This window comes from Lissotriton helveticus, chromosome 4_1 (assembly GCF_964261635.1).
Source record: "Lissotriton helveticus chromosome 4_1, aLisHel1.1, whole genome shotgun sequence".
Taxonomy (NCBI): domain Eukaryota; kingdom Metazoa; phylum Chordata; class Amphibia; order Caudata; family Salamandridae; genus Lissotriton; species Lissotriton helveticus.
The window spans coordinates 1110360799-1110380984 of NC_136063.1; the positions used below are offsets into that span (position 1 = coordinate 1110360799).

The following is a 20186-nucleotide window of genomic DNA, read 5'->3' on the forward strand; positions in this document are numbered from 1 at the left end:
TGTATATTTGTATAAACGGTCTATCTTGTAACTGAAGTTGTCCTGCATCATCAATGTTGATAAAATGTGAAATATCTTTGCAAATATTTTTTAATCACCTGTATTCTGGAGATTGGTTGATAAGAAGCACTATGATGAGTCATTGTTTTTGGAGAGGTAATTAAAGGGCACTTTGCTAAAATGGGTTAAAATACCAGGGCCTATATTTGCTTCCATGCTTTAAGTGGTTTAGTAAGCTTCAAAAACACAAAAACTGTTTTCTACAGCACTCAAAGCATTGAACGTTTCAGAAGTGAATGCTTTCATTGAGTTTGCCTTCAGTGACAGGTACCTAGGCAATTCACAATTTGAATTGTTCTGCAGCTTTCAAAGTCAGCCCCGCCTAATAAAGATGGAAGCTAAACGCAGAGGCAGCTGCTCCGGCTGCGACGTGGTAGGGCAGTGGGGGGGGGGGAGGAATTAAATACATTAATAGAAAAACAGAGAATAACATTAAAAAATAAATAAATAACGACTTACCTGACACTGCATCCGCTGCGTCTTGCTCCTCTCCCGATCCTCGACTGGCACACACTGCGCAGGATCCCAGATACCAATGCCCGCATTTCTCTCATGTGGGGAATGCTATTCCCAGCATGAAAGAAGCACTGGGAGTGGTCTGAGCGGTCTAGTTCGCTGCTCAGACAGTACCTGGCAGCCTGTGGCATTTCGCCACCCGCCTGTGCAACACAGCAGAGTGGAGAAATACTAAGGGGGTCATTAGGACTAAGTCTGCCCGCCATCCTATCGCATATTGGGACCGCCCGCCATAAGGGCGGGGGTCCCATGGGGGATATTAGGATGCACCCGCCACTGTGGCTCTTAGCACCGCCCGCCACAATGCTAAAAATGCACGAATGCATTTGCATTACCAAAGCTTTGTTAATGCAAATGCAGGGGGGTACCACAGGTACCCCCCATGTGCACCCCCCACCTCTCCTTCACTCTGGGGGCCCGCAGGGGGCCCCCAGAGTGAAGACCGCATGCCTTTCCGTGGTGGCATCACCGCCACGGAAAGGCATCTAACTACGCCCATGGTAATATGGCTGGTGCGTTTCTAATAGACACCGCCACCATATTAAACCTTTTCCGACCCGGCCACAAGGCGACCGGGCCGGAAAAGCGGCAGACGGTCTTTCCGTCCGCCGCGGTCCCCCCGCCATACTAATATGGCGGGGGGTCATTTATGTATGGATGGCGGGAGGATTGCCCCCGCCAGGCCGGCGGTGGCTACCTCCAGCCTGACGGGGGCAATCCGCCCGCCATCCTAATGGGCCCCTAAGTGCGTATGACGTTTGGCCAGCCTATGATGGACAGCCAAACGCCAGGTGCACTTAGTAGTGCCCACAACTCCTCCTCCAGGATGGCCCCGCCCCGCCCTGTTACTCGGCTGTCCAGTAGATGCATCGGTGAAAAACAAAATAATAATAAAATTATTTTATTATCATTTTCTTTTTCACTGCTGCCTCTGCTGAGTAGCAGCAGTGGAGCAAAACGTCAAGACAGGAGAGTAACTTAGTGGGGAAAAAATTAACTGTGCTACCTGTTTAAATGAATGGAGATTACCTCTGAGAAAATAAACTACATCTACCACAATACTATGGAGTCTTACCATTGTGCATCATGAGTGATCAAGAGAGGTGTTAACATGCATGTTTATATTTGCGGACATCAGGAAGTGAGCATGAGGTTGCTGACCAGACTTTAGTCTTACCTCTGAACTAGGATTCAACCTTGAACGCATGTCTTTAGCACATACCTGGATGTCTTCAAGACTTGGCCGCAAAACAACATTTGGAATTGCCAAGTGAATTTCAGCTTTAAACATTGGAATGGAAGCCTGATCCTTGGTCAGTTTAGCAGTCCTATATATGGAGCTTCCAGTGTGCATACGACGCTTTAATGCATCCAAGGAACTTTTGGTGCCTGTGTGAGATACATGACAATGTATTATATATGCTTTGCAATAACACAATGTTTGAAACATACTTCTAGTCAGCCAAAAGTGAGACATCAAGACGCGCCTCTATACCAAAGGAAACCTACACTTAATTAAACAGTCCGTGTGTTTCTGGCACAGTAGTCCCATCATGTTATAGTAGCTGCAGGAAAGACATTCTTGACAGCGCGTTTTCTGCTTTGAGTCCAAATGAGCGCAAGGAAATGAATCCTAAAATGGGGAAAAAGAAATGGGCACAAGTTGAAAAGAAATCGGCAAAGGACGTAAGGGAAGATTTAACATAGTTTCACACAGCGCAACGCAGCAAGCCACCTTGTGCACTGCCTGAAAGGGCAGGAATACGCCATATTTAACATCATATGACGCATTTCTGTCCTTTCCTTGCGCCAGAGAACTTCAGGCACCACAATGCAACGGTGCCTGAATTACAAGGAGAATTGTTTTTGTGCAGAAAGGGATACCTTCCTGCACAACAAAAAGTCTCTCGAGGCATTACCCTCTTTCTACGTGTACTGCAGATTACAACCCTTTATAAATCTGGGATTGCGTGAAATCCATGGGTGGATGCCTGGAAACGCCCATGTTCTACCCATGGAACACCTCCCAAAATGAAATGTAACGCAATGCAGCTCAAGCATGAGCCGCTGCACTGTGTTTTTTTACAAAGCCATGCAAGGTGGCACAAATTACCCCCGGCGTGGCTTTGAAAATATGTACTAGCATTTTGCATCATGAATGCGCCACAAAAGTGGTGCAACCGTAACACAAAATGTTAGTAAATCTGGTTCCTAGTTTATAGGGCATAGACCAAGAAAGAACTGTGTTTTTCTACAAAATATTATTTTAAAGATATTGGAGGCCGCTTTTGTCACTGGGGGCCGGATGGTCATGTGTTCCAACCTGACCAGATACCGGACTCTGAGGAACAGAATTATTAAAGGTTTGTGCTTGCACTCGCTCAAATCAAATTTATGCAAAGCATTGGAAAGTGATGCAACAAGTAGAAATAGCAGGACTTTCATGAGGAAAGGCTATTTTGCACCAGAAGTTGACACTCATTAAGCAATCAAACCTCCCTGTGCCATTTCCCTGGTAATCTATGCAAGGGTGGTCTACCTAGAGTGGACTGGTGCAAAAGACCATAGGTTTTGGTGCAAAGTCAGATCAAATAAAGTAGCGTTAGCTGGCCTTGGCTTAAATCTTAACACCAACTAAAAGCAGGAGCAGATTAGTGGTCAAGCGGTATGCCACCTGAAGTACCTACACGTTACATGTGCTTTACGCAATAGTACCCATGTTACATGTCTGACCCCCATACTCTTGACTCCATGTGGGAACTTATACTGAAGAATGTACCTAGAGTACAAATCCGAGGCTAGACACAGAAGGTTTGTCTTTGCACAGAGCTGAGTATCAGGTGAAACTATTATATTAATTATGAGCGCCACTGAATACTTTATTCTCAGTCAATTCTGACTAAATGGCCTATTTTGTGCCCTTCATGGAGCATGGAGCTGCATTTTTTTTTCATGCATCGCTCATCTGCTGGAAGGAGAAGACGTCTGGGCCAGTGCCAGCTGCTTGAAATTTGCAACAATATTGTACATATGCTATCCAGTGTAACGAGGGATGGCATACGTTTGCAAAAGCAGACTCGCGATTCTATGCATTCCACCATTTTCTCTCAATTTCCTCACTTGCTCTTTCATTGAGCTTTTGATTTCCTTCTTTTTATTGCAGTCAGTTCAACTCAAGCATTAGTAAGGTCGATACATATTCAGTTATAAACCAAAACTATTGTCCTTGTCAAAACCGCAGAGGGCACTGAATTTGTATTTCAGCAGTGCCTGGTGGCTGGGGTGCTGCTAATTATGTCAGCAGCTCAAGTATGCGGAACCCTATCAGCAGCTCGAAGGCTCGATACTCTCATGGCAGCCACTAGAAGAGGCGATTTTGCCATCTCTAGCAATTAGTTTGTTTTGCTTCGTGCATAACCATTGTGTCTAACTGTCACAGAAAATACCAACACTGATTTTTTTTGTGTACAAAATTCACCTATGAGACAAAGATTTCACAGCGGCAATAAGTGTGATGATTGAGGGTACTTCTCATATGAGCAAAAGTCCCTCGTTCTTTTTAATTGGAGCAATTCCTAGGATGCAGAAGGATACACTCCAGCAGCAAATAACATTATGGTGACTGTGAGACAAAAATGGTCTGATGCAAGAAATGACTGACAATGTTGCAAGCCAATATATGAAGAAGGCTCCCCCAAGCAAGCCAGTGGTTTGAAAGGGAGACAGCCAAAGCCCCATCTCTGTGAACCCTGGTGGGTGGATTTGCCAGACCTAACAGGAATGGGGTACATCTGTACATCTAGCCCCACACATGAGGGCCAGTGCTTTGGAGAATGTAGATTGGTGAACACCCACTAAGTTTGTTTGTTTCATTGAAACACCAACGTTACAACGCATGCTTTTACCACACATGCTGTTACAACGCAGTTTTTACTACACATACCATTACAACGCATAGCGCTTTGGGGTGCTGGATAGTGAATAGTTTAATTTACTATTCCAACTCCAGTCCCCGTGGACACTAGGGAAGGTGTTGGATAGTAAATTAAATCTATTCCCTATCCTAGAGCGCCCCCCAGCGCAATGCGTTGTAATGGTTTTTGTTGTAAAACCTGTGTTGTAATAGCACTGCGTGGTAAAAGTTGCGTTGTAAAGGATGTTTCCCATAAAGGCAACCTGTTGTCACTTCCGAACACATAATATTAAATTTTCTGTACTTTCCTCTTTGTTACTAAGGGCCACATAACTAAGAATCCTCCTATTTTGTCCGTCTCACATGCGCAGCTCCCTCATAGGCTCTGCAAGACTCTCAAGGGGGAGTTCTACCTTCCCTTGTACATATATGATAAGTCTCACTGTGGTCTGGTACTAGGCATAGTTTGTTTTTTAGGATGGTTAAACACCGTGAAATGATCGGGTGCTATACCTGAGGTTGTTGGAAGTATAAACAAAAATGTGATTTTCTGCTTATTGTGGGGTAGAGTTCAGCACTTCAGAGAAAGTAAAACCGTGAGCTGCACGTTACCTATGGATGTTATTAACAATAGATTGTTTACTCTAGCTCATGATGGACAGCTGTGAACCCTGCTGGCCTGGGATCAGGATGTTACTGTCTGGAAGGTGGCCTTGTTCCCTTGGGTCTGGCACTGTTCAGTGAAGGACCCATTTCCTCAGAAGCAGTCACATGTGTTCAGGAATACTGCTAAGTTTCAACTGTTGCACTAAGTAGAACCCCATAGCACCACTGTGCATCTTTCCAACACTGGTGCAATTCTAAGGTGATCAGCCATGGGACTGTTAGGCATTCCAGATTTTACAGTTCGCGCAGAAGGATTTTGTCATGAGGCTGAAAATGGTCTCTTTTAATTTAAAATGGCTGACAAGGCACTTCTGCCCAAAAAAAATGATCATCAGCTAGCATTAAATTCTTCTTCTATAAATCTTCTCAATCTCCAATCCTTGTGAATAATGTTGTTATTCCACCCTGAGGTTTTCCAAACCCTTAGCTTTGATGGCTGCCACTCCACTTAAACTATGAGCATTCAGGAACTAGGTTTTCTTGTATTAAGGCCATCTGCTGATCGTGTTTAAAGTGTGGTTTTAGGTTCAATCAATCAATCATAGCATTTGTGAGGGTCTCAAGGCGCTGGGGGGGGCGGGGGGGGGGCGCTGCTACTGTTCGAAGAGCCAGGTCTTGAGGAGACTCCTGAAGGTTGGGAGGTCTTCGGTCTGCCGTAGGCGGATGGGGAGGGTGTTCCACGTCTTGGCGGCGAGGTGGGAGAATGATCTGCCGCTGGCAGTCACTATTCTGATGCAGGGGACGGTGGTGAGGGCGCGGTCTGCAGAGTGGAGCTGGCGGGATGGGGTGTAGAGGCTGAGTCGGCTGTTGAGGTACGCTGGTCCGGTGCCGCAGAGTGCCTTGTATGCATGGGTGAGGAGCTTGAAGGTTATCCTCTTGGTGATGGGGAGCCAGTGCAGGTCTCTCAGGTGGGGTGTGATGTGGCTGCGGAGCGGGATGTCGAGGATCAGGCATACGGAGGTGTTCTGGATGCTTTGGAGCCGTTTCAGGAGTTGGGCCAGGGCTCCTGCGTAGAGTGCGTTGCCGTAGTCCAGTCTACTGCTGACGAGCGCCTGGGTGACCATCCTTCTAGTTGTGGTGGGGATCCACTTGAAGATCCTGTGAAGCATGCAGAGGGTGTTTAAGCAGGAGGAGGAGACGGCGTTGACCTGCTTTGTCATGGAGAGTGTGGAGTCGAGGATGACCCCCCAGGTTTCGTGCGTGGTCGGTGAGTGTAGGGGGTGTACCTAGTGCCGTTGGCCACCAGGAATCGTCCCAGGCTGAGGGGGTGGAACCGAAGATGAGGTCCTCTGTCTTGTCCGAGTTCAGCTTCAGATGGCTGTTCCTCATCCAGTCGGCGACGGCCTTCATTCCTTCATGGAGGTAGGTTTTGGCGGTGTGGGGGCCCTTGGTGAACGAGAGAATCAGCTGGGTGTCATCAGCGTAGGAGATGATGTTTAGGTCGTGCTGTCGGGCGCCGTGGGTGATTGGTGCCATGTATACGTTGAACAACGTTGGGCTGAGGGATGATCTTTGGGGTACGCCGCAGATGATCTTGGTGGCTTTGGAGCGGAAGGGGGGAAGGCAGACACTCTGGGTTCCCCCAGTGAGGAAGGAGGTGGTCCAATCCAGGGCCTTTTCTTGGATTCCGGCGTCATGGAGGCATATTTTTAGCATGCGGTGGCAGACTGTGTCGAAAGCGGCTGACAGGACCAGGAGGATGAGGGCCGCGGTTTCTCTGTTGTCGAGCAGGATCCTGATGTCGTCGGTGGTGGCAATGAGGGCAGTTTCTGGGCTGTGGTTGGCACGGAATCCGGATTGGGACGGGTCCAGGATGCTGTTCTCTTTGAGGAAGCTGGTCAGTTGTTTGTTGACGGCCTTTTCGATGACCTTCGCCGGGAACCGGAGCAGGGGGATGGGTCGGAAGTTCTTTAGGTCCTTCGGATCCGCCTTGGGTTTCTTGAGTAAGGCGTTGATCTCTGCGTGTTTCCAACTCTCCGGGAAGGTCGCTGTCTCGAAGGAGCTGTTGATGGTTTTCCGGAGATGGGATGCAATGGTGCTGCTGGCTTTGTTGAAGATGTGGTGTGGGGAGGGGTCTACTGGGGACCCAGAGTGGACGGTGTTCATGATCTTGATGGTGTCGTCATCGTTGATGTCGGTCCATGCGAGCAGGCGGTTGGTGCGCATGGTGGCCGTGGGGGCGGGGGTGCCAGTGGTTGCCGGGGTGATGACGGCGTCAAAGTTGTCGTGGATGTCTGAGATCTTGCGATAGAAGAAGGTGTACAGTGAGTCTTGTAACGGTGGGATGTTGTTGGTGTTGGAACTGGGGTTGGAGAGTTCCTTCACGATGCTGAAGAGTTCTTTGCTGTTATGTGCATTGTTGTCTATGTGGTCTCTGAAAGTGGTCCTTTTGGCGGATCTGATGAGTTGGTGGTGTCGGCAGGTGGCTTTCCTGTGGGCTGTGTAGCTTTCCGGTGTTCTTTTGCGGGTTCAGTTTTATTCCAGTTTTTGGCAGGTTTGTTTGGTGGCCATGGAGGTCTTCGGCGAATCAGCTGGCTCTCTTCCTAGTCTGGGTGTTGGGGGGTTTCTTGAGCGGGGGAAGGGTGTTGGCGCAGTCGTCGATCCACTTTCTGAGGCTGCGGCGTTGGGGTCGGTGGGGTCTGCGGGTGGGCTCTGGGAGAGGGCGGTGGTTAGCTGGTCCTCGTGATCTTGCCCCAGCTGCGGCGAGGTATCAGCTGGGTGCGGTTGTGGGTAGTGGGCTTCCGGAAGGTGAAGTGAATGCAGTGGTGGTTGGTCCAGTGGAGTTGGGTGGTGTGGTCAAAGGAGACGTGGGTGCTTGCTGAGAAGATGGGGTCAAGCATGTGGCCGGCGGAGTGAGTGGGTGTTGTGACAAGTTGTCGGAGTCCGAGGTTGCCAATCAGGGTGGAGGTGATGGAGTCGTTGTTGTTCTCGAGGTTGAAGTTCAGGTCTCCGAGAAGGATGTAGTCCGTGGAGGCTAGGGCGTGTGTACTGATGAAGTCGGCAATGAAGTCGCTGAACTGAGGTCGGGGGGCCTGTAGACGAGGGTGCCTCTGAGGGTGGTGTTGGGGTCTGTGTGGATCTTGAAGTGCAGGTGTTCGGCGGTGCTGATGGTGTCATCGGCGTCTGTCGAGATTTTGAGGGTGTTTCTGTGGACGATGGCAATTCCTCCACCTTCTCCGTTGGTGCGGTCCTTGCGGGTGATCTTGTAGCCTTCTGGGACGGCTAGGGCAATGTCGGGCGCTGAGGTGGTGGTCAGCCAGGTCTCCGTCAGGAAGGCGACGTCTGGGGCGTTGGTGTCGAGTAGGTCCCAGAGTTCGACGGCGTGTTTGCGGGCGGAGCGGGTGTTGAGCAGGATGCATCGGAGGAAGTTGGGTTCTTTGGTGAGTGGATTGGCGGGCCGTATGCTGGTGAAGCTGCAGCTCCAGCAGGAGAAGGGTCCTTGTGTGCACTTCGGGGTGGCCAGGCAGCAGGTGCGTGGCCGTCCGGCGTTGAGTGCGTGGAAGGTGCTGGAGTCGTAGCGGTGGCGTGCATCATATTGAGTGCGGGGTCCAGGGGTCCTGGTGCTGGGCGCGGTCCAGGCATGGACGGATGCAAATGGGCTTGCCTTAGGCGCGCCTGTGGCGCGCCCGCTGCACGCGGCTGCTTCATGGCCTCCATATGTGGGGGAGTGGGAGGGAGGAGCAGCTGGTAGGTGGGAGCAGGGCAGCGAATGGGAGCAGAGGGGGATGGGGCCGCAGGGGACACAGCGGCAGAAAAGAGCGTGGACGGGGACGAGCTGGCACACATCGGGATACAGAAGGAAAAAGTGGGCACAGAGGGGCACAAACCAACAATGCTAACTGAGCAGGTGGGGGCACAGAGCGGGGGGTACACAGGCAAAGTGAGGCGCAGAGGGGCACAAGTACAGAGAGCACAGAAAAGTAAAACAAGCAGGCACAAACCAGTATTAGCGGCAGCAGTGGCTCAGGGCACACAGGAGGGGTGTGTGGTGGCATGGGGGAGCGACCTGCCTGGTGACAGGGTCAAAGATTGGGACGTTTTCTTCCTCCCTAAGGTAAATTTGTCCTTATACTCAGAACAGGAAATCGTTTTGAAATCTTAGGGGCATATACATCACAGCTAGGAATTGCGAGTCCCTAATAGCGATTATTAAGGAATCGCTATTAAGGAGTCGCAATTACCTATGCATGTAGGTTTTGCAATAAAAATTGCGATTCCTACATATTGATTAATAGCGAATCGCAAATTGCGATTCACTATTAAAGAATAGCTTACCATTCATTCCTATGGGCCTAGAAGCCCATAGGAATCATAAAAGTGCATTGGCAATTTGCGAGTACCAAATAGGCAATTTCAAGGGTGCAAGGTAGCTAAAAGGCCACCCTGATGCACCCCCAAAAACAGGTAAGTATGCACATGTAGTGCACACAAATGCCCTAAGGGCATGTGTATGCACCACAATCATGGGCGTCCGCAGACATTTTTCCAGGGGGGGGCAAAATGTTAACGTCATCACCATCCTCCGACATGATGTGTGCCAGGTGGGACACAGGAAACACTTGGGCGCAGAACTGGGATAGACTCAATTAAATGCCAGGAATCGAGGACATGTGACTGACCCTGCCACAGGCCAAGAAACACCACCTGTAGGCTGTAGGGCAAACGCTAAACTTTCTGACAAGGTGTTTTATCTCTGTCTGCTAGGTGTGCAGACTTCCGGGTCCTCGATCCAACACCAATCAAGGCTGTCTTCAGCACGATTCGATTTTTATCAGAATACTTTAAAACAGCATATGATTAAAGCACCGGATTGAATATACTGTATGCACAATGTATGTTAGGGATTATTTGTAGCACAAATATTTACCAATATTGGCTTCTTGGTGCTAGAATTCATGATAACTTTTATCCAAAGTTAAAGCACAACGTCAAAGTTAGTAATAAATAATGCAGTAATCACACACGATAGTGATTCGCCAATGGGTGCTTCCTTTACTAGAATTCCCTGGGCATTGCTAAATTTTACACACATTCAATTAATTTATACAAAATAAAATGTATAGGTCGAAATATTAGCTATATTTTTTAAAAGAGACTTAGAGTCCCTCTATGTGTAGTCAATGTCAAACTGACAAAGTGCCCATGTTTAGTGATACAATAATGGCCAGCTCCCTTATGCGGAAGCCCGGCACCATAAATGTGTGGCACATGCGGCGCCCGCAGCGGCGGCACATCACAGGTCCAGGGATGCTGAGTCTTACACAGTGGTCGAAGTGGGGGAAAAAAAGTAGGGGAACAGTGGGAGGAGAATCAAAGGCCGGGAATAACCCAAGGATTGGATCTGTGGGTGGAGCCAGATGTGTGGCCAGAATGTGCAGACATACCAAATTTTAGTATTTGTTTGGAATTTCACTGCCCAGTTTAATCAACCAGTGGATACACATGATTATTTAAGGTTATAATGAGTTATTGGCATTAAAATATATTCACAAAGTGGGATATGCTTCTAATCACAGAATGTACCAAATACGATAAAATGTGGAAACACAAGCCATTTGCCTCCGAGCCATGGAGTTTCTGTCATCAGCACTACTCCTTTTTTCCACAACAGCAGTTCAAACATGAATGTCAAAATATCCTAGTTTTCAAATGTTTTCTCTAAAATTATGTCTCTGCCATATTTGCCTCATAATGCAAGATCTGCTGCATGATCTGACCATTTAAACTAATAAATTGTTTGTAGCTCAAACATATCAAAAGTTAATATAAAATGTGACTTGTGATGCTGCGGAGTGGATGGCCTATTGTAAAGGTTGACTGGTCACCTTTCTCGCTGCTGCGTTTGTATGTTACACTGGTACTAATAAGGCAAAATATTTCCAGAGACTGTTAGCATGTGTACACACGCCAAATAATAAAATATCTTAAAATATACTGCTTTATGCTGCAGCCTTTTTTTTCATGCATAATTTAGTCAACACTACAGCATAATGTTGTCATCCTTTGCTGCATAATTATTTCCAGTGGCCCCACAGCAGGCAGCACATGTTAAAAGTGCTTGTGAATGAAGCCGGGTGACTGTAAGTTTGCGAACTTAGTTTGGTGTGCGTGCAAATCCTGCATTGCCAATCCCTGGTGAGTTGCAGCTACTACTGCTGAAACAAGGCCAATGAAGGTACCTATGGGTGAGGCAGACTGGCCTCAAGGCCAGGGCCAGCCATAGCACTGGTGGTGTCCTGTGCATTAATGTTTGTTAGTGCCCCCCAATGACCACCTCTGCTCTGGATTCTCTCACTATCACCCTTTAACTGTGCCCCCAAGTTTCCATAACCACTCTCTCTCAGATGCATTTAATTTGATTTACAGCGCCACTCATACCATTGTAGGGTGTCAGAGCACTTTACATCACACACATTACACAGAGACAATCAATATGTGTGTAAATCACTGTATAGAAAATGTTACATAACACTAAGGACTACAAGGTGTAGGAGTCACATGACAACCATACTAGTAGCCCTTATAGTTTTATGGTGATTGGTCTGGAGAAACACAATACCCGGAATTTAAAACGTAATACCATGGTTGGGGGTTCTCCTTAATAATCAGAATTGATTTCTGTCCAAAAGAACACTTCTTGGGACATTAGGATAATCAAAGACTGGGGGGAGGACATAACGCTCTTTCTTTAGGATTTTAAATTATAAACTGCAAGTAACAAAAGGATCTCTCTGACAAAAGCAGTAGTCCAGTGACCTAGTTACATTATGTGCACTTTGTGATCTGCATGGCGCATGTTCTTTGCAGCCGGTACATTAACCTTCTGAGCTAACTTTCCATTAGTCAAAACTTCCACTAGACAAAATTCTGATCTCTCTCTAGGAAGAACATTAATCACCAGAGTCATCATGACATTTTTATTGTTGCCGAAAATTGCTGGAGGCCAGGAAGGAGGCAGCAAACGTTTTTAAAACCATAATGTACTTGCAAACATGATGCCTCCACCTAAAGTCAGCACCCGGTGTGGTCACACTGGTTGCACTGCCCTAGAGCTGGCCCTTCTCAAGGGTCCTGTGACCTCAGTGACTGTTGTTCTAGGGTGTGCTGCTTCATAGGCCTGTCCGCAAGACTGGAGGTGAACTTCAGTATGGAAATTGGTGGACAAGCCTTGAAGGTTAACCTACACTTGTAATGCTCGGGTCCACCTGCTGGTGCGAAGACACCAGGACTTCTAAGGTGTTGTGAAGCCTTCTAAGGTCTAGCATGAGATTGTGCTCTCGCAGGAGAGTGGTCTGGTGGACTCGTTATTAAGGCTGTACCTGGTTCCCAGTTCCAAATTCCATCAGCTCTGACCATAGTGCCACATCCTCTCCCCCACTGAACACCGTACTGCCCCACTGAGAAAAACTCCCACTGTCTTCAACTACAACCCAATTGTTGCCCGCTATAAACACCTGGATGCGGCTCAATTTAAATTACGCACTAGACAAGAGCAATATGCGGCCTACAAAAAAAAAGTAACAACATCCTGGAAAAAGCAAACACTTATAGGGAATGCAAAATTTAGCAAACCATGGGAAATGTAAGCAGGAACAACATGGTTACCGTAATGCTTTTGCACTCACTATTCAGAAATCAGTGAGTGTTTTTGGCTGACAAGTTAAGGACACGACTACAGGGCCCTGAATGGACCCATTTCAATGGCCATTGCTTATATCCTTACAAAACGTAAGCACTAAGGTAAAAAGACCACATCCCTGGACGCAGAGCCACAGCACACATTTTGTTTTCCAATCCACACATTGCAGTACCTCCAGGCTTGGTGCACTAGTTCCATTTCCAGGGAAAGCAAAGACAAGAAAACAAAATTAGCGCTTCACTGGCAAACTCTGCAAAAGTAGCGCTAATGTGCTTCAGTGTGAATAAAATCAGTTATGCCAGTTTGCTATCACTCTGTCTTACTTTATTTAGTTATTTATCTATTTTTCATATTTTTAGCCCTTTATTCCCAATGCTGCACTTTGGAATTAAAATGTCAGAAAAATATGACATTTCCAGCAAAAGCGTCTTTCTTTTTTGGATCAATTTCACAGGGAAGCAAATAAAAGAAAGGAGAGGAAAGAGAGTGAGTACTCCGTCTTGAAGTCACGGTTTTCCTGGGCATCCGCAGGGGGGGCAACGAGGGTCGCTCGGGGGGGGGGCAAGCGCCCCTCCTTGCCCGCCCCTGCGGACGCCCGTCCACAACGCACTTTGAAAAATGCATTTTTCAAAGGAATTGCTAATTATCATCAACTTGAAGTTGATGGCAATTTGCTATTCAAAATTGTGAAAATGCAATTTGCGAATGTAAGATGCATCACATTCAGCGAGTTGCAGTTTGCCATTTCCTGACTGCATTTGCAATTAAGGGAATCACAAAGAATTGCGATTTCCTTAATTGCAAAATGCAAAAAATGTACATGCATCTAAAAAAAGGGCATTTTGCGATCGCAAATGGCTGATGTTTGCGATTTGCACTGTTTGCGATCGGAAAATGGTTTGATACATGTGCCCCTTAGTATGTCGAGCCATCCTTCACAAGTGCTCCTAACTTCTATGTACATGCAATAGTGGTAGGACGTCACATACGTTCGTAACTAAGATTATTTTTTTTAACTCACGCTATCTTCAAATGGGTTACTAACCCTTAGCAGCTTAAGACAGGAGCCAGAAATGCGATGACTGCATAAACTCAGCTCTACATCTGCTTCATTCGACTCGCCTTCTCCTTCAACCATTTAACAAATCGTTTTCCCCTCCTCCTTCAGAAGCTAGGTTCAACCGTAATTTCACTGCATGTTGAGTAAAGAGGATGCTCTGGGTATGTGCTCTATATTGGTGTTCATGGGTCAGCTTCAGGAAGTCTGATGTCCTTGGGCACAGCCTGCGGCATCTCCTGGGGACGCTCATTGCTGAGTCTGACATCTGAGGTGCATCCTGCAGTGGCTCCTTGGCTTGATAGTTTCCCCTAAGGCACATGGACAGTGCCTACAACCCCCCACTGTTATGGGACCGGATCTCTTTACGGTCTTCCCAAACCTTTATTGAGTGGTAGTGTTGCCCCACTTACTGGCAACATTGTCTCCCCTCACGGCAGCGCATATTTCTTTGTTCTTGGTGGCACTGCATCCCTTGTCCCCTGCACGATTCCTAGCTGCTATCTTCGGTGGTGGCCCAGACTATAAGCAGAAGTTCTCTTTCCCAGGGGTGGAGGAGATGTGACTGGCCATACAGCCTGCTATGTTTTTCCTGAGTGAACACAGCTCGTGGTAGGATATCCACACTATTTTTACTTCATTCTGCCATTTTTTGTTTTCCGTGTGTATTTTGCTCGTGCTCGCCCAGTTTTCACATTTTACTTTACGAAGCTTCTATGCGGAAGATTATTTTCTCCAACGTGTACTGCTTTTTAAATGTTTGAGTTTCGATTTCTGTTTTCTTAACCTTTTAGTTCCAAATTACCAGTCGCAGTTGCTACCTCCCACCCACAGTGGGGTGGGGGTGGGGGTGATCTCGTAAATTGGTTTGTAAAAAAATCACTACTTATCAGCCGGCCGCCTGACCGGCAGCCGCCATCTCTCCTGTGTCCTCTTCCTTCTTTGGAGAGGCAGGAACCAGGAAGCGCCAGGCTCCCGTGCCTGCCACAGCTAATCACATTGCTGGAATGCAGTGTTTGTGATAGGTCTGAGTGCCATGATAAGGCACTCAGCCAGGGGCTGTAGGGGTGGGCATGTTCTTCGTGCAGTATATAATGAAGCCTGCATGGAAAAGGGAGAAAGTGAAAAGGGGGGGCCCTCGGCCCCCCCGCACGCATGGCGGCGCGGCGACCGCCTCACCCCCTCTCCCCGCGGATCCTTCGACGGTGGGGGCGTGCCCTGGGGGCGCGGCCCACCGCCGATTGGCCGGCGCCCCTCCTGACCCGGAATCAATGGACTGGTTCCGGGTCGGGGGGGGCGGGCGTGAGGAGGGGCCACCCGGCTCCTCGGGAATAAGAAGTAGGGAGCGCCCAGGAGACTCCCTTGTCCCTGGACGCTCCCTCGCTGAACGTTGTGCCCCGCGTTCGGGGCTTCTTTGTTTAGTAATCTCTCTTTATATTTTTCAGGTGTGCGTTTACCGTGGAGCGGAGCACGTGGAGCGGAGCAGAAATCGGACATTCGGAGCCGCCGCGTCGTAGAGGAGCGGGCTGCCTTTGTTAATTATTCCCGCTTGTTTTTCAGCGTCGTTGAGCTAGGGCGAGGCGAGGAACATCGCATCGCGGGTTGCGGAGGCGGCGACTCATCGAGGAATCCAAGCCGCGGGCGGACGAGGCGTGGTGCGGCCCCTTACGGAGGTCGGAGAGGTATCGTGTGGGGACAGGGGGTGGAGGCGCGGACTCCACAAGCGGAGCGGCCCGTTGCTGAGGCGCAGGAGGTATCGTGTGGGGACAGGGGGTAGAGGCGCGGACTGCACGAGCGGTGAGCGCGCTGTTGGGAAAGGGGAAATAAAGAGCCTGGGAATTGCGGAGGCATTCTGTGGCTCTGTTGGTTTAGAAAGCGGGACAGTTAACAAAGTACTCTGACGCCCCCTTTCTCAATTGTGTGGCATTCGCGCGCATTCTGTGGCCGTCCAGGTAGTGTAGAGACTGCGGGGTAATTTGAATAGGCGGTTGTTTTGGCGCGCATCCTCACTCACGCTGAAAAGGAAGTTGAGCAGAGTCCCCAAGGGAATATTGCTCAGTTTGTTTGGAACAATTAAGATTGTTACACGGCTGCCATGTATTTATGAACAAGTAATAGGGTGTCATCATTAGAAACGAAGTACAATTTTATAGGAAAGCGGGGTGTTAGTAAATAAGTGACCTGGTGCTCGTAATCACTACACAAGTGTTCAGTACAGTGCGGTTCTAGGGTGCATTGTTTTGCCTGATCTTGTTTAGGCGGAATATTGTTGGGAAGTGAGCTGATATTGATTTTGTGGTGCACAGCACCAGGGAGGTGGACAGGGGGGTACAATTGTATTTAAACTTGGTTTCCCTAAATCCGTCCCTGTTTCAGTACACTGTGTTAATACAAGTCTCAATTGCAGGCAATTCAACGACAATTTTGGTGCGATTCTCTAGCGGAAAGGCGGTCAGCGTGCAACGTGGTGTCGACCTGAACCACTGATCTTTATCGCCGGCGAGGACGCAGGACTGGTCGGTACGAGGGGTACGGGGGGCCGGCATTCATCGCTCCTGGTGGCCGCCGGGTGGGTCTACATTAGGTTTACTCACCCCCTTACATAAGCGGACAAGCCGCTAGTGTTGCGGTCGCCGTTGCATGGTGCTGAAAGCCCCCTGGTGACCCTCCATCTGTAAGGTACACACAGCTGACCTGTTGGGAATTAAGTAGGCAGCGGGTGTTTTTGGGGGGTTAGCATCATGCCAGGTCCAAGGGGTGGAAAAAGGGGGTCCAACATGGAGGCTATGATGCGGGCTATGATGCGGGAGATGAGTGACATTAAACAACAGCTAGGACAAATTAAGGAGCGGGAAGCCCGGCTGGAGGATAGAGATGGCGAGGCACCGGGCCCGTCCGGGAGACCGGTCCGCAAGAGGGTGACACCAGTGCCAAGAGGGGAATTTGTCACCCCGCAAGGGAAACCTAGGTCCAAAAGACCCAGGGAGGCGGTACCCACCCCAGGCCCAGGGGATACGTTACCCGCCGCACCGCCCGCGGTGGTCCCACCCCCGCATGTGCCTACACCCATTGCCCCTGGGGTGCCGGTGCCGGCAGGTCAACCAGTAGACGCTGGGGCTGCTTCCGCACCGGTGCCCACAATCCCGGGTACAGGCGGGCCGCACCCGACGCCCGCCCTGCCAGCTGTGCCAGGACCACTGGGCATAACCCCAGTGGTACCTGTTGTCCCGGGGGGTAACGTAGATTCAATGCCACCCGAATTGTTATCTCAGTTAACGGCCATGATGCCATGGCTCCAAAAAGGAGGAGCCTTCCCGAATGCTGCAGACCATGCGGCAGAGGCGGCAAGGTTCGTAGAAAAAATCAGATCGGCACCGATCGCCGACAGTGTTGCATTGCCAATTTCTTCTCCCCTTGCAGGTCCAAGTGTTCCCCAGCTGGACGGAGTACAAGGGCAGCCGCCCCCGGTGCCCGCGCTTGGTAAGGAAGTGGCATTGCCGCTCTTGGGGGACGGTGTAGTACCTTCCAGGAGCGAAAATCTAGCTCAACATGTGTCTTTAGCTGTTAAAGAAATGATTTGGGCTGATAAATACGTGTACATTTATTCTTTATTATTGGATAATAGGGAAATGGAGCAGGCGAAAGCACTGAAAGAGTGGATGCTCCCAAGTGAATGGAGGGCGCAGTGCACTAGATTCAGGGTTGAGGAAAATCTCAATAATTGGATGCAAGCATGGGCCGTTTTCACTGCAGTTAAGGCTGAGCGTCCTCCAGATCTGCAGGCTGCATTGGCTTGCTACTCGAGCAGGATTGTGGGGTGGAGTCAGCAGTATTCTGGGGAAGCATGGAAGGGTTATGATGTAAATTTTAGGAAGGCATTGGAATTCAATAGAGCATTGCCATGGGACTCGGTAGATTCCATGGCCTGGCACAAACAGTTCTCTGACACTGCACCTCCCCCTCAGTTCGGTGCGGGCAGGGTGTTCACTAGACCGCAGCAGCCCTTTCGGCCCCCCCAAACGAGTGAAATACCTGGGAAATTTAGGGCGGGTGGGCCAGAGAAGAAAGGAGTGTGCTGGGATTTTAATAAGCGTACCTGCACAAGGGCCGCGTGTAAGTTTAGGCATGCATGTGCCTCCTGTGGGCACCCCTCTCATCCAGAATCTACCTGTAGGTCCAAGCAAGGTAACACGGGACAGAGGGGTAGGGGAAAGCCACTATAAGTCAGACACGTCACGCCCCCCCACTCCAGTGGATGTGGTGGCGATGATTCCATTCTTGAACAGATACCCTGACCACAAAGCGGCCACCCTACTCCAGGAAGGTTTTTCTAAAGGTTTTAGGATCCCGGCCGGGGGATACACAGGCAGTGCGCACTGTAGAAATCAATTATCAGTCACACAGAATCCGGCTGTTGTGGCTGCCAAAATTGACAAGGAGCTTTCCTTAGGCAGGATATCTGGCCCTTATTCCGCAGTGCCAGTACACAACTTTGTGTGTTCCCCACTGGGAGTTGTCCCCAAGAAAGAGAAGGGGCAATTCAGATTGATTCATAACCTATCAGCGCCAAAGGGGGCCTCACTGAATGATGCCATTGACGAAGGTATCTGTAGTGTTAAGTACGCCTCTTTTGATCAGGCTGTGACCTTATTACAGGCCACGGGACCCGGGGCGCTGATGGCGAAATCAGACATAGAGTCCGCCTTCCGCCTCCTCCCAGTCCACCCGGCAGATCAACATCTTTTAGGTTTCACCTTTAGGGATAGGTTCTACATGGACAAATGCATGCCTATGGGTTGTTCTATTTCTTGCGCCTACTTTGAGATGTTTAGTTCATTTCTTGAATGGGCCATGAGACAGGTGACAGGCCATCAGAGGGTCATGCATTACTTAGATGATTTCCTCTTCCTCGGTACAGCGGGTTCTCAGGAGTGCGCACTAGCATTGCAGGAATTTTGCGTGCTCATGCGGGCTTTTGGGGTCCCGCTTGCGCCTGGGAAGACGGTGGGCCCGACCACCTGCTTGGAATTTCTGGGCATCGAGATTGACTCGATGGAGAAATGTTTTAGACTACCTAAGGACAAGGTGCGCAAATTCAAGACGTCGCTACGGTTATGCCTCCGCAAGGAGAAGGTCACTTTGCAGCAATTACAGGAGGTGGTAGGGCAACTGAATTTCGCACTAAGAATCATCCCAATGGCTCGCCCCTTCTCTCGCTCCATCGCGCACGCGATGCAGGGGCTGAGGGAAAAGCACCACCGCACGCGCCTATCGTCTGAAATTCGCCAGGATATGCTTATTTGGATGGCATTTCTGGAGGATTTTAACGGTAGGGTGGTCTGGCCCGGCCCGCTCACTACATCAGCGGAGTTGGGACTATGGACCGATGCGGCCGGTAGTGTGGGCTTTGGTGCCATCCTAGGGAATAGGTGGGTCGCTCAACAATGGCCAGAAGAATGGAACACATGGGGTTTGCTCGGCAACATTGGCTTCCTGGAACTTTTTCCAATATGGGTGGCACTGATGGTTTGGCCCGAACACCTATGTAACCGATCAGTGGTGTTTTGGTCAGATAACATGACAGTGGTGGAATGTATCAATCAGCAGGGGGCACGGTGTCCTTTCATACTTCGTTTGATCAAAGAAATTGTTCTGCGTTGCCTTAAACTGAATGCTAATTTTAGAGCCAAACATGTCCCTGGTGTTTTAAACAATGCTGCTGACGCCCTTTCTCGCTTCAAAATGCAGGTTTTCAGGGAACATCTCCCCACAGCAGACCCCTCGCCAGCACACTTTCCAGCAGTACTTTGGCAGATTGGTGCCCCAGATTACAAGACCTCGTGGTCGCTAGCCTAGCCCCCAGGACCAAGACGGCTTACGAAGGGGCGTTTCTGTCTTATTGTTCTTTTTTGGGGCCACAGTGGGAAGTGCTGTGGGCGAAGGAGGATGGGTTTGCAGCCTATTTAGAATGGATGCACAAAGAGGGGCGCTCAGTAGCAGCGGCAACCAGACATAGGGCAGCAGTGTCATTCTTCGCTCAAGCTAGGGGCTTCCGGGATCCCACCAATACCTTTATGATACGCAAGGCTTTAAGGGGATGGCGCCGTATTCAGGGACACCAGAAGGATAAGAGGAAGCCCATGGGGTTGGCCCGGCTAACAGCCTTACTGGGCACGCTGGAGTTTGTTTGTAACTCAGAGTGGGAAGTGCTTCTTTTTAGGGCGGCATTCTCCCTGGCATTTTATGGGGCACTGAGAATTAGTGAACTTGTGGCAGGATCTAAGGCTGACATACTAGGTGGCTTGCAGAAGGCTGGGGTGACGATAAGGGGTGAC

At 49.4% G+C, this 20186-nt stretch overlaps 1 protein-coding gene across 1 annotated transcript in view; it reads right to left on the reverse strand.

Moving 5' to 3' along the window:
* The window catches only part of LOC144828114 (dynein axonemal heavy chain 5-like), a 1079012-nt gene that overhangs the window by 936717 nt on the left and 122109 nt on the right, over nucleotides 1–20186 (reverse strand). Inside the window, exons 23-24 of the mRNA XM_078686235.1 lie at nucleotides 2086–2209; nucleotides 1799–1965 (exon numbers count right to left, since the gene is read on the reverse strand). Of these exons, the coding sequence (XP_078542361.1) occupies nucleotides 1799–1965; nucleotides 2086–2209 (291 nt within the window). The remainder of the gene's footprint in view (nucleotides 1–1798; nucleotides 1966–2085; nucleotides 2210–20186) is intronic.